We start from the raw sequence: 12,296 nt of genomic DNA, 5'->3' as shown, positions 1-12,296 counted from the left end.
TTTGGATTTTCCCACCAAAAGGGAAGATATTCTCCTTTGTTCTTAATATTAAAGGAACATAATAGAGTTCCAGGTCCTCTTCAGTTCATTAAAGTAGCATTTCTGTAATTAAAAGTAATTTTGGATCACATTCCAGAAGGAAAGTACCAAAATAGAACACTGCTTCCTAGATGCAACCTCTGCTTGTACTGTTTTTTACATGCAAATTTTAATGAGATTTCCATATAACAGTAACTCTATTGTTACCCTAAACCAAAACCAAATTGCTTTAAATGATAACTGAATTATCAGTTGTAGAACTTCTTACAGTCTTTCAATGATAGTTCTTGACTGGATAACTAAATTTCTTTTAAAGCACATTACAAAGAGAGAGATTTGGTGTTAAACAATCTTGATATTGAATTGTATTATAAACACTAATGTAATCTGAATACGGAAGCAGTGGCAATATTAACATAATTTTTGGTTGAGGGTTTTTTAAGTTCTCTTCAAAGTTTAATACAACACTTTACAATAAAATGTGGTATCACTCACATATGCCTAAAATTTTAGCCTTGTGAGAGCCCAACACAAGTGAAAATCCTAGTCTTTGTGAATTTTGAATCCCTGGTTTCAGTTAGGGTGGGCCTTTGTGCAAAGATGGGGTAGGCAGGATGGCAAGAATGCATCTATTCAAAGGTAACAGGTTCTGCTGTAGGGACTTGCTGCACTGTGTGTTATTAAGACATTCAAAAACATCCTCTAAAATTCTCAACTTCCTTAAAGGAATGTCAGAATTCTTCAAAAACTAGATATTTGGGTTGAAATTTACTTCTGAAGCATACATTTATCTAATCTCATATAGGCTATGAAAGAGCCCTCCACTTGATAATGCTTTGAGCACTGAGAAGTGAGGTAATATTTTGACTCACTGTGTCAATGAAAGGGAATATATCCTTAAGTAACCTGGAAATACTCCCTTTTGGGGGGCATTGTAGCTATAATACAGAAAGTTTCAAAGAGTTAGTGGTTGTCCAGATAGCTTAAGCAATTTTGTTCCTACCTTTCTAGTTCAGTGCTGGAGAAGAGATAACAGAAATCAAATAATAGGAGACTTCTATTGACACTCTTGTAGTATAGTCAATCTGATTAGCTACATAACATAATTATGCCATCGTGATCAGTATATAATCACTAAATGGTTAATATGGCTACAGTTCTAGCACATGCTTATAAAGGACTGACCATAGAATGGCTACATCGATCTACGGTTTTGCATTCATGTGGATTTTTTAATCTTCCTGTGATATTCAATATTGTTTGTGTTGCCAGTTTTTTGAAGTAGTGAGTTCTGCCACATAAAAGCATGTAAATGCATCTAGTTACTATAATTTGCATGCACCTGCTTAATTTTTTAAAGGTGTTTTGCTTCTTTTTTCTGTTTATAAAATGTTATATAGGAGCAAGTGGAAGCAAGTAGGAAAGACATGGATGAATACTGAAATAAAAGAACATCATCAAAATTGGATGGATTTCAAAAGCATTTGATTTTGGAGCAAAAAAGTTGAATAAAGTATATGTATTTTATAGTCACATGCCTCTGGGGAAGTTCTTAAATATTTAATAATTCATGAAAAGGGATGATTGCTTACAGTGCCAGAGCAATTACATTTTTTGTTTGTTTGTTTTTACGTTTTCTGATAAATATGAAAAGCTGAATAAGAGGGTGATTAAAACACATGAATTGCACAATTTGTCACTTCAGTTGCTGAAGCAGTTTAGAAGAATCCATATATTTTTTTGCCTTGGAATTTGTTTACCTAGAAAAAAAGGTTCTGGTTTTTTCCTGTCACCTTTTCTAAGCAGGTTTTAAAATGGCTTTTCTTTTAAATTATTTTTCCCCCTCACAAAGGAAGAACAGATGACCTCTACTCCAACCTAATATTATATATGCCAGGTCAATGAAAATCCTCATAAACACCTCAGGCTCTCTCCCGTTGTTCTCAAATTAAACCCCGAGGCAAGGTGGTGGTTTTGAACTTAGCCAATCTCCCTGGGGATAATTCTAGCTGTGCTCTGTGACCACAGTCTGTATATGATAAGGAAGTCTATGCAATTCACCCAACAAATTTACAGTTCCTTTAAAGAGTGTTATGTTTAACTGAGGGGTGTTGTCAAACATGCACATCCCCATCTTTGCCTAATCTTACAATTAAGGCTGCTGGTAGGAAGCACTGACGTTGTTAATGCTTCTTTGTGAAGGTTTCTCAATATAGATCTGAAATATAGTATAAAAAGTAATACAAAACTGTATAATAATAAAAAAAAATCAGGAGGATGCAAAAAAAAAAGAGAAAAGAAATAGTACATTCTCAAATAAGTGATTTTCTACTTGTTTTCGAACCTGGGGGGTTTTCAAAAGGTGCAGCAATGAAGTTTATTTATTCAGTTGTTCTACTGTTAACTATTATTATTATTATCACTAGTACTATGACTGTCTCCTTTTTTCTTCTGGCTTTTCAGTTTGCTCCTTTCTACCCTCAGTTTTATCAGAATGATTATTCAGAAAAAGAGCATTTCACTTGTCTTTGATGGAAATAAAAATCAATAATTGCTTTAGTCTGTATTTTTTAAATGAACACAGCAAGCTACTCCATTAAGCAGTAAATTCCCAGTTATGAGTCCTTTTTTTCATAATAATTAAAATAGATAAGAATATTTGGAGTGAATTGTTGCCTGAGCGATGTGGCAATGCTTTGAATAGATAAAACTACCTAATTGCCAATACTGCTACTACAATTTTATGGGAAGTGGGTCTAATTAGAGCTGAAACCAGTTTGCCCTTCCTGGTGTTTCAGATTAGGGACTGTTCTTTCCTTAGTTCAGGAGGTTGGTAAATTTCCATGTGCTACATTGAATAATATATATCTTCTAGCTCAGTGACGTGCGGTGAGGTTTATGACTGGTGAGGCACTGACACAGTGCTGAGTTTCAAATATTTTTAGACTTGTGGACTTCAACTCCCAGAATTCCACAGCCAGGCATGCTCAGTTCCAATTTAAAGCGACAGCATTTGTTTTTCTCCTTTGCTCCTTCTTTCTTTTTCTTTTTCTTCTCCTTCCCCTCCTTCCTCCCTCTCTCCCTTCCTCCCCCTCTCTCAAACACACACACACACACACACACACACACACACACACACACAGAAGTTGGATTGGACTATCTCTCCTACCCCTTCCCTCTTCACTCACTCTCAAACAAACCCCCCCACACACAAAAGTTGGATTGGATATCTTTTCCAGTGGCTTAAAAGCAGCTCCTCTGCCACCACCCCCATTCCCCTGCTGCCTTTCCCAAACACCTCCACCATTGCAAATGCAATACAATACAATACAATACAATAGTAGAGTTGGAAGGGACCTTGGAGGCCTTCTAGTCCAACCCCCTGCCTAGGCAGGAAACCCTATACTGTTTCAGGCAGATGGCTATCCAACATCTTCTTAAAGACTTCCAGTGTTGGGGCATTCACAACTTCTGGAGGCAAGCTGTTCCACTGATTAATTGTTCTAACTGTCAGGAAATTTCTCCTCAGTTCTAAGTTGCTTCTTTCCTTGATTAGTTTCCACCCATTGCTTCTTGTTCTACCCTCAGGTGCCTTGCAGCCTGCTGTCTGGGTGGGAAATGCCTGGAACACAATAAAGCCCACCCACCACCTCCTGCTGGCAGGCTGGGGTGAGAGGAGAGGCAGAGAAGCCGGAGGGGAGCTGAGCCGAGCCTTCCAAAAGAAAGAGGCTGGGGGGAAGTGTGTGTACTACAGCATGGCTCTTTGCCTGGCTTCCTGCCTCCTCCTGTGGTCTCCTCAGTGCTCACTTGTGCTCTCCCTCCCCAAGTGTAGTTTGATTGCAGGTGGAGCCACGTTGCCTTTTCAAACTTGTAATCAGTGAAGCTGGGCTAGATTTTTATATAGTTTTATCCAGCTGTGTGTGTGAGAGAGAGAAATGAATGGGGGCCTGGGGAGGAAGTCACTACACTTGGGGAGGGAGAGCACCAGTGAGGTTAAGCAGAGTCATCCACGGTGAGGCAGCAACTAGCTCAGCTTTTTCCTTTTACTTTTTTTTTTCATGATGAGAGTGGTGAAGCTGTGCCTCACTTGCCTCACCTGACTGCACGTCACTGTTCTAGCTGTGATATAGAGCAGTGTCTGCCTCATCAATATTATCCACCCAGGACAATACTACATTTAAATACTGATTGAGAATTCTAATGTTGATCGTTCTGTTGGTTCCGGGATTTTATTTGGGATATTTGTTACTTAACAATAAAATTACAGTTCTAGGATTATTCCTATAGGGAGGGAGGAAAAAGTCCATTTGAGCAGATTTCTTTAAACAGTGCTCATGTAATTTCTTCCCTTGCCCTTCAGAGATCTCTTCTAGAAGGAAATTGACAATAGTAGGAGGGAAGAAAATTGCATAGAACTTTTGAGGAAGATCAATGTTACCTATGCTATCCTTCTAAAGATTAAACTGAGGAGAAATTATCCTTTCAAAGGGTAAACTAGATAAAGCACTGCAACTCAATGTGTAGAGTAATTTTTTAAAAAATAACTACTAATATCTTCCATTGTTTCTGGCTTTTCTTCACAGCACCAAGGAAAAATTGGTGTTAAATTTAATGTTGGAACAGATGATATCGCAATTGAAGAAGTCAACGCAATCATTAATGATGGGAAATACCATGTAGTACGTTTTACAAGAAGTGGTGGCAATGCCACATTACAGGTGGACAACTGGCCGGTTATAGAACGCTACCCAGCAGGTGAGAATGTAAATACAATCTGATGGATTTGTGGAATTACAGGGATTTAAAGAGGTTTTTTTTTCTTGCATAGGTATGTAGGATCTTTGCTTCTTCAAGATGCTTAATTGTTCTTTGCTGCCGTTAAAAATGTTTTTACCAATTGTTAAAATAGCAATTTTTTGAGTCTTTATTTCATTACATTGGACAGATGAATAAAACCAAGGAGATGATGAAGATGTCAAAATTCTTTAAAACAAAGTTTTAAATAACAATAATAAGGTATTAATGTATTGTTGTATTTAGATAATGCAAAGGCTTTGACAAAAATAGCTTAATATATTGAAAAACCATTTTAAAAATCTGGAATTAAAATAAGTACTGAAAAACAGTGCTCATTTTATAAACTATTAAGCAGAAATTGTGAAGTAGAAAAATATATTACAGCACAAAATTAAAGAAAAATGGCATTAATTTTACAAATATTTGCTAGTTGTGGTTCACTAGCTATTTATTTTAAGATATCTCATCAAAACCTGCCCACCATATGGTTTTTTCCCCCAAAATAATTTTTTTTGTTTCTCATTAGATGAGCTGTGATATGGCCTCAGCAGATCATCAATTATATTAAGTATTTTTAATTGGCCAAGCCAACAGACAGCCTTGTGACTTGCACAAAACCATGAAGTTGTATGCTGAATCTTATGGAAATGATGTGACTATTCTGCAATATTATAAATTGGGAAAAAATGAAGTTTAGGAGAAATAGATACAAAAACGTGAATATTTTTATGTAGCGTCTAAAATAACAATACTTGATGCAAAATGAAAACAAGGCAAACTGAATGAGATAAAACATAATGGGTTCATGCAGGCATTTCTACAATTCTTTTGTAATTAAGATGCTCTGATGTCACTGAGATATTTTCACAAGATGAAATTAAAGTTTCAACATTTTATAGCATAGGAGTCATGCTTTGTGGTCTTACAGCCAGGTTTGGGCTCGACATTGCCATTCTTGACTTCCAGTCATATGTGATAAGAGTCTAAATCAGGGGTGTCCAAACTTGGGAACTTTAAGACTTGTGGACTTCAACTCCCAGAATTCCCCAGCCAGCATGGCTGGCTGGGGAATTCTGGGAGTTGAAGTCCACAAATCTTAAAGTTCCCAAGTTTGGACATCCCTGGTCTAAACAAAGGAAAGGTTGCTACTTCACCTGAAGTCTTCTATACTATTGGTCTGAGACCAATTAGCAAGTTCATGATTTTTTCTGGTACTTCTGACAATTTCCAATTAATAAGCTGTGATCCTCTGCACTAATGAGTGGCAAGAATGGAGTCTTGCGGAGACTTCTCAGGTTTTCCAGTATTTAAATTAACAACAGTGGAACAGTGGAACTTCTGCTGTTCTTTAAAATCAGCATCCAATTTTTGGTTCTCTGGTAAAGGCTGTGAGTTTAAGAAGGGAAGCTTTTCTTTTGTCATTCCTTTTTGTGTGAAAAAATGCATATTTCTTAATCATACGTTGTTGGCTGGCCTTCATAGTCAATATATTCTTGACTATACTTATTTAATTTTAGTGTCTGTGGATTGACTTAGAATTGTATCTCCTGCTATTAATGTTATTATCGTATTTGTTATTTTCATTTCTTACATAATAAATGCAATTTGGGGAGGGAGGTTGAGCTTTTTAAAATTAAACTTTCCCTTTACTTTGATTTTAATGCTCAAAAGCAAGTTTAAAGTATGTGCAACAATAAAAAACTCTATGCTACAGAATCCTTAGGCATTTGGATTTAATATTAACACTAAGTCATTTCCTGTATTCTTCTCCTCCTCCTCCAGAAAAAGAAAACTTTGGAAACGTTTCATAAAATGTTAAATGAGTGATCACAGTCTTTCTGTTGATTTTAATAGTTCCTTGTACACTACAGCAGGGTCTAATTAAAGCCACAGTTTCAGTCATAACTCAGAATTCCCTTGTGCATCTTCTTGCTCAGCTCAGGACAGTTGTTCTTAATCTTTAATTTTCTTTAAGCTTTTATCGATATCATGATGGTGCCTTTGTAATGTAACAGCAAAAATTGGTGTTTTTTTTTGTTTTTGTACTTTGTCTTGATTTAACTTTGCCATTACAACACCCCTTTTGCTTTTGTGCTTCTTGTCTAATCTATAAGCCACGTTCGTTCTGCATCTGGATCCTTTTCAGTTCCTGGCCCAACCACAGGACTGAAACTCCATTGGTGACATCCATTCTTGCTCTTCTTGATCTGCTAGTGGCTTTCGATAATATCAACCATGGCATTTTTTTAGGTCAACTTAAGGAGTTGGGGGAGGGGAGTACAGTTTTTTTGCTGGTTCACCTCCTACATCCAAGGCCGGTCCCAGTTGGGGTTAATAGGAACCAAGAGGTCCTGCTCACAGCACCTTCTTTGTGTGGTGCCACAGGGCTCTTCTCCTCTTTAACATCAACATGCTGGACAATATCATCCATCACCATAGGACAAAGTATCATCAATAAGCTGATGATACCCAGCTATATATTTCCATCCCAGCTGAAGTGAATGATGAAGTGGACACCTTTTTAAGGTGCCAGGAGGCTGTGGGACTCTAGAAGGAGAACAGCACACTTCAACTGAAATCTAGTAAGACAGAGTGGCGGTGGATAGGCCCCTATGGATAGGTCCCTATTTAGGAGTTTATCAATTTTGGTCCTGGATAGGGTTGCACTACCTCAGACCAGATATATAACTGGGGGGTCCTTTTGGACTCAACTGTGACCAGGAGGGTGTTTGTCCAACTTTGTGTGCCAGTCACATCCTTTCCTGGACAGGGAAGCCCTCTGCTTGGTTACTCATGCCCTGATCATCTCACAATTGGACTATTGCAACATGCTCTATATGGAACTACCCTTGAAAAGTATACAGAAGCTTCAGCTGGTGCAGAATGCAGCCACATCAGCCATACTAAGTGCTTAAGGAAGGGCATATATAACACCTTTGCTCCACAAGTTGAGCTGGCTGCCAGTTTGCTTCTAGGTCCAATTCTACAGACCCCATCAGTTAAAAATTTTCAAGAAAGACAGATTTTCTGCCACTGTCACTGCATTGGGAAACATCTTGCCCTCAGAGGTGAGAAAAACCTCCCATCTTTTGACCTTCTTTGTAGGCCTGTGGTGAGGAACACAGAAACCCACACAATCAGGGGACTTGAGAGGGCTCATAAGAACCCCCTCCCAACACCTGCATTAATAACTGCTAATCTCCCATCTTGGAATTCTTTACCTTCTGAAATTTTTGGTATGGAATGGAATAGAATCGAATCATTCTTTATTGGACCAGTGTGATTGAACATACAATTTTATCTCCGGTGCATAAGCTCACAGTGTACATATAAATCAGAACTATTGAAGAACATTTCACCGAGGCTGCCATCAGCAGTGGCATCTTTAATGGAATCTTATATGTATGTATGATTTTTAATACTATTGTTTTACAATTTTAAAATTTTTAATCCTAAATTATTCTAATTTTAATTTTTAATTTTATTGATGATATTGTACACTGCCTAGAGTGAGGGACATGGGCAATTAAGAAATATAAAATATAAATAAAATAGTACTCCTGAGGATAACAATACTTTCTGTCCATTTTGGAGTGGTTTGGGGTTTGTTTGTGTATGAATGCAGTGGCCTACATATATATGGCAATGATGATTATGTGGTCTATACTACGTGCCTTGAGCTGTTACAGAAAATTCTAAACGTTTCCTGCTGCATTACAGTTATCTGCTGTTATCTATTCCTCCTTTCCCTTTCCAAACGGCTCACAGTTAACTTCATCTCCAACTCTTCCATGGGTTGTTGTGATCCTTTGACCATTTTGTCAGTGAGTGTCTCCCCCCCTTTTTTAAAAAAATGGACTGCTGCTACCATGGGGAAAATGTGGAAGTGATTGTCATAAGGCCAAATTCCTGTTTCTGGATTCTGCTAATAATAACCTAATGGTTATTGCTCCATTGATTCAAGGCTTCTGAGAGTAAGCAGCTGTTTCAACTTTGAATCAGTGGCTGACGCCAGTTTTATTTTATCCCCTATTTTCTTTTATTTCCAGACTCTTTTTACAGGGTTTTTACAGTCTTTAAAGAGTTTTAAAGAGTACTGTGGTACTATTTCATACTTTGAGCAATCAACTGAGGAATTCAGGATTTAGATCAGGCTTCCCCAAACTAGACTCTTTTGTAATTTGTTTTCTACCTCGGACTCCCATCAATTCTAACAAACCTGACTGGTGGTCAGGAATAAAGGGAGTTGTAATTAAATCCTCTTGTGAATCTAGGTTACAGAAAGCTGGATAGTAAGCCTTGAAAGAGAGAAACATGTGTCTCTGAAGGCAGTCAGAATTTTTGAATGAATGAATGAATGGTCACATTGACAAGGAATTCTATTGCAAAAATACTGCACAGCAGATCTGATATTTCCCCTTACATTTCTATAATACTTTCCTAATCCATTGTATACTTTTTTTTAAATGGGCAAGGGCTCTTCTATTTTTGGCTATGAATTATCTCTAGCCACTTCTGCTATCTAGAGCCAGTTGTGTTTCAGAGCCCTCCCTCCCCCAATTCCTTTGCTGGCTTTCCATTAAATCATAATTGTTCCAAGCAGTACAAACATATCAATAATAATAATAATAATAATAATAATAATAATAATAATAATAATAACAACAACAACAACAACAACAACAACAACAACAATAATAATAATAATAATACTTTAATTTATAGACCGTGCCCTTTCCTTGACAGGACTCGGGGCGGTGTCCAGCCTATCATTATCTGGTACAATATTTTAGACCAAGCAATGAATTTTGGAAATATAATTAATGCTTATTATCATGACTTCAGTGTGTTTTAAAAAAATACAATTGTTACCATGGCATCTGCTTTTTAACTTATCTCCTGTACCTGTATCTGGGTTTAATTAAACATTCACAAGATCAGCAGATTAATTAAGAAGTCTTTTCATCTGAACTGTGCAGTTGATCCCTTTTTCTCTGAGATGGAAGAAATCAGCTTGACTTCCTGTGATACCTCAGCCTGATTAATTATTTGTCCAGGCAAGCAATCTAGATGTTTTCACTTGCTTGTCCATTTAAAACTTTTTGTTACTATATGAATTTAATAATACAGAAAAAAAATGGTTTTCATTATGTAGAAGTTTTGATTTGCCTGTATGTGTGTATTTTTTCCTTCTGAATTGCATTATCACGTTTGTTTGTTATTTTCAATTAATTGTCACACATTTTTCCTTAACAAGAGAAAGTAAAATTCTATGTTTGTTGATACATATAAAGCTCTTTGGCACTTCTGCATAGTTCAAGTGGGAATAAGAAAATCATATATATTATATTCAGCTGCATATTGAACTAAATATTTACTGTGTCCTACTCTACGCTCACTTTTACACACACACACACACACACACACACACACACACATACACGGGAAGTTTCAAGAAATCTCACCCAGTCATCTTTTTTTATCTCACCTTTATTATTCTTATAAATAATTCAAGGGAGTGAAAATATATAATCCCCCTTCTTCCTCCTATTTCGCCCCACAACAGTCCCGTGAGGTGAATTGGACTGAGAGTGATTGGCTCAAAGTAACCCAGCTGATTTTTCATGCCTAAAGCAAGACTAGAACTCTGTCTCCTGGTTTCCAGCTTGGAGCCTTAACCACTAGATTAAACTGACTCTGATATATTTAATATTATCTGCATAGAAAAAGAAAAGTGCAGTCAATAAATATTGCACCCCTGTTTTCAAGGAGAAAGAGAGAGAGAGAATGTGTGTGTGTGTGTGTGTGTGTGTAATTATGATTATGATAATTATGATTATTGCAACTATCCACAATTTCAGCATAGTAAAACTAAGGAAAAGTAAAGTTAAGCTCTGTAATTTGGACCACGTCAATATAACTGACAATATTTTTCTTCCTTACTATTCCACTAAGAGTTAAAAGTGATACAAAGCCAGCCATCACTTCAGATTTTTGAGATCTTTTAATCTCCTTTGACTTTGGAGACTTTTGTTTTCTTTAGCAAGCAATAACAAATCCATAATCTTGTCTCATCAGAGGTTTTAATAATATTTCTCAAGTTCGCATTTTGTTTTCTGGTTTTAATTAGACAAATAAATATTCTTAATTTGTGATATTTTCCTTTGTATATTTATGAGCTTTCTCTTTTGCCCTTTTCATCTTTAAGACTATAGTAAGGAGCAAAATCTTATTGTTGCTTACTTTTGCAATTAGAGAATTTTTTTAATGAAATGTGTGGTGTGCTTACTAATACTTTATTGACAGTTTCGGCATCATTTAACACACTGACACAGCACTTATTTTAAAGAACCTGGAGGTTGTCATATGAGTTGTGCTTTTGAGAGATGATATAAACTATTAGAAGATTTCAACTTCTCCTGGAGAGATGTATAACTATATAGTAAATATAACACGGAAAGAATGATGTTATCAGACCTTAAAGGATCTTTAAGCAGTTTTCAATGTCTGAGAGGACACAGTAGGCAAAGTGTAGTAGAATGGTATAATAATATACCACTTATTTGAATTGTAGGTTGCAAGATTACTCTCCAGTGGGATTTTGTATAATGGGAGGAACAGATAAAGTGAGGTAGCTATAGTAAATTGTTAGAAATCAAGCCTGTAGCATATTTTGAATTGTTTATCTGAAACACATAACAATTACTTAGTTTTGAATAATGGCGAGAAATGAAAGGTGATACCAAGAGGTTGAAGCTTGTTATATCAGCAACTCAGAATCTTTCAGAAATATGTTTTGATCTTCCATAACTATTTTTAAGTCAAGCTTCCTTTTTTATTTAAATATACTTATATAATTTATTTAAATCAACATCTATAGTCACCCAATTTACATATTGTGACTAGGAGCAGTGAACATAGGACTAAAATTAAAACCACATTAAAATTAAAACTACAAAAGCAAGAAAATTAAAACCAAAGCAATAGTAATAATAGTAACAGCAGGCCAGCCCTTAAATCCACAGACAGGTAAATATATATATATTGATAAGCTCCTTTTAGACTCTGTGCTTGAGAGAGCATCCAAGTATTTGAAGAAGGAGGATGTTTTTTTTAATGAAATGTTAGCAGACACCAAACAAATCTCAGGAACCATAATTTGCAAAATTCAGGCATCTTTCCTGGGCCTTGTTGTATAATACTGTGTAATAGTTGAGGTCCAAAGTATGCACGCCTTGCTGATCTGGAGGAAGGATAGAAACATTTGGACAAAAGTGGTCCCTCAAATATGTCGCTTCCAGGCTGTGAATGGCTTTATAAGTGGTGACCAGCACCTTTAATTTGCGCCCAGACTGCAAATCAGTGCAGCTCAGAGAGTAATGGTGTACTATAAATGCACTGAAAGGCACTAATAACTGCCCAACCCATTGTATTTGGAACCATCTGTAGCTTTCAAGTTT

At 36.5% G+C, this 12,296-nt stretch overlaps 1 protein-coding gene across 17 annotated transcripts in view; it reads left to right on the top strand.

Annotated features, from left to right (window-relative positions):
• Positions 1-12,296, top strand: part of NRXN1 (neurexin 1) — an 898,064-nt gene that overhangs the window by 746,924 nt on the left and 138,844 nt on the right. For all 17 annotated transcript variants that reach the window (XM_081941958.1, XM_081941974.1, XM_081941972.1 and 14 more), the window contains one exon: positions 4,623-4,794. In XM_081941958.1, the coding sequence (XP_081798084.1) occupies positions 4,623-4,794 (172 nt within the window). The remainder of the gene's footprint in view (positions 1-4,622; positions 4,795-12,296) is intronic.

Source organism: Natrix helvetica, assembly GCF_964273705.1.
Source record: "Natrix helvetica genome assembly, chromosome: 2".
In the NCBI taxonomy this organism is placed as follows: Eukaryota; Metazoa; Chordata; class Lepidosauria; order Squamata; family Natricidae; genus Natrix; species Natrix helvetica.
The sequence above is the reverse complement of the archived record's forward strand: the minus strand, read 5'-3'. Positions and strand labels throughout refer to the sequence as shown.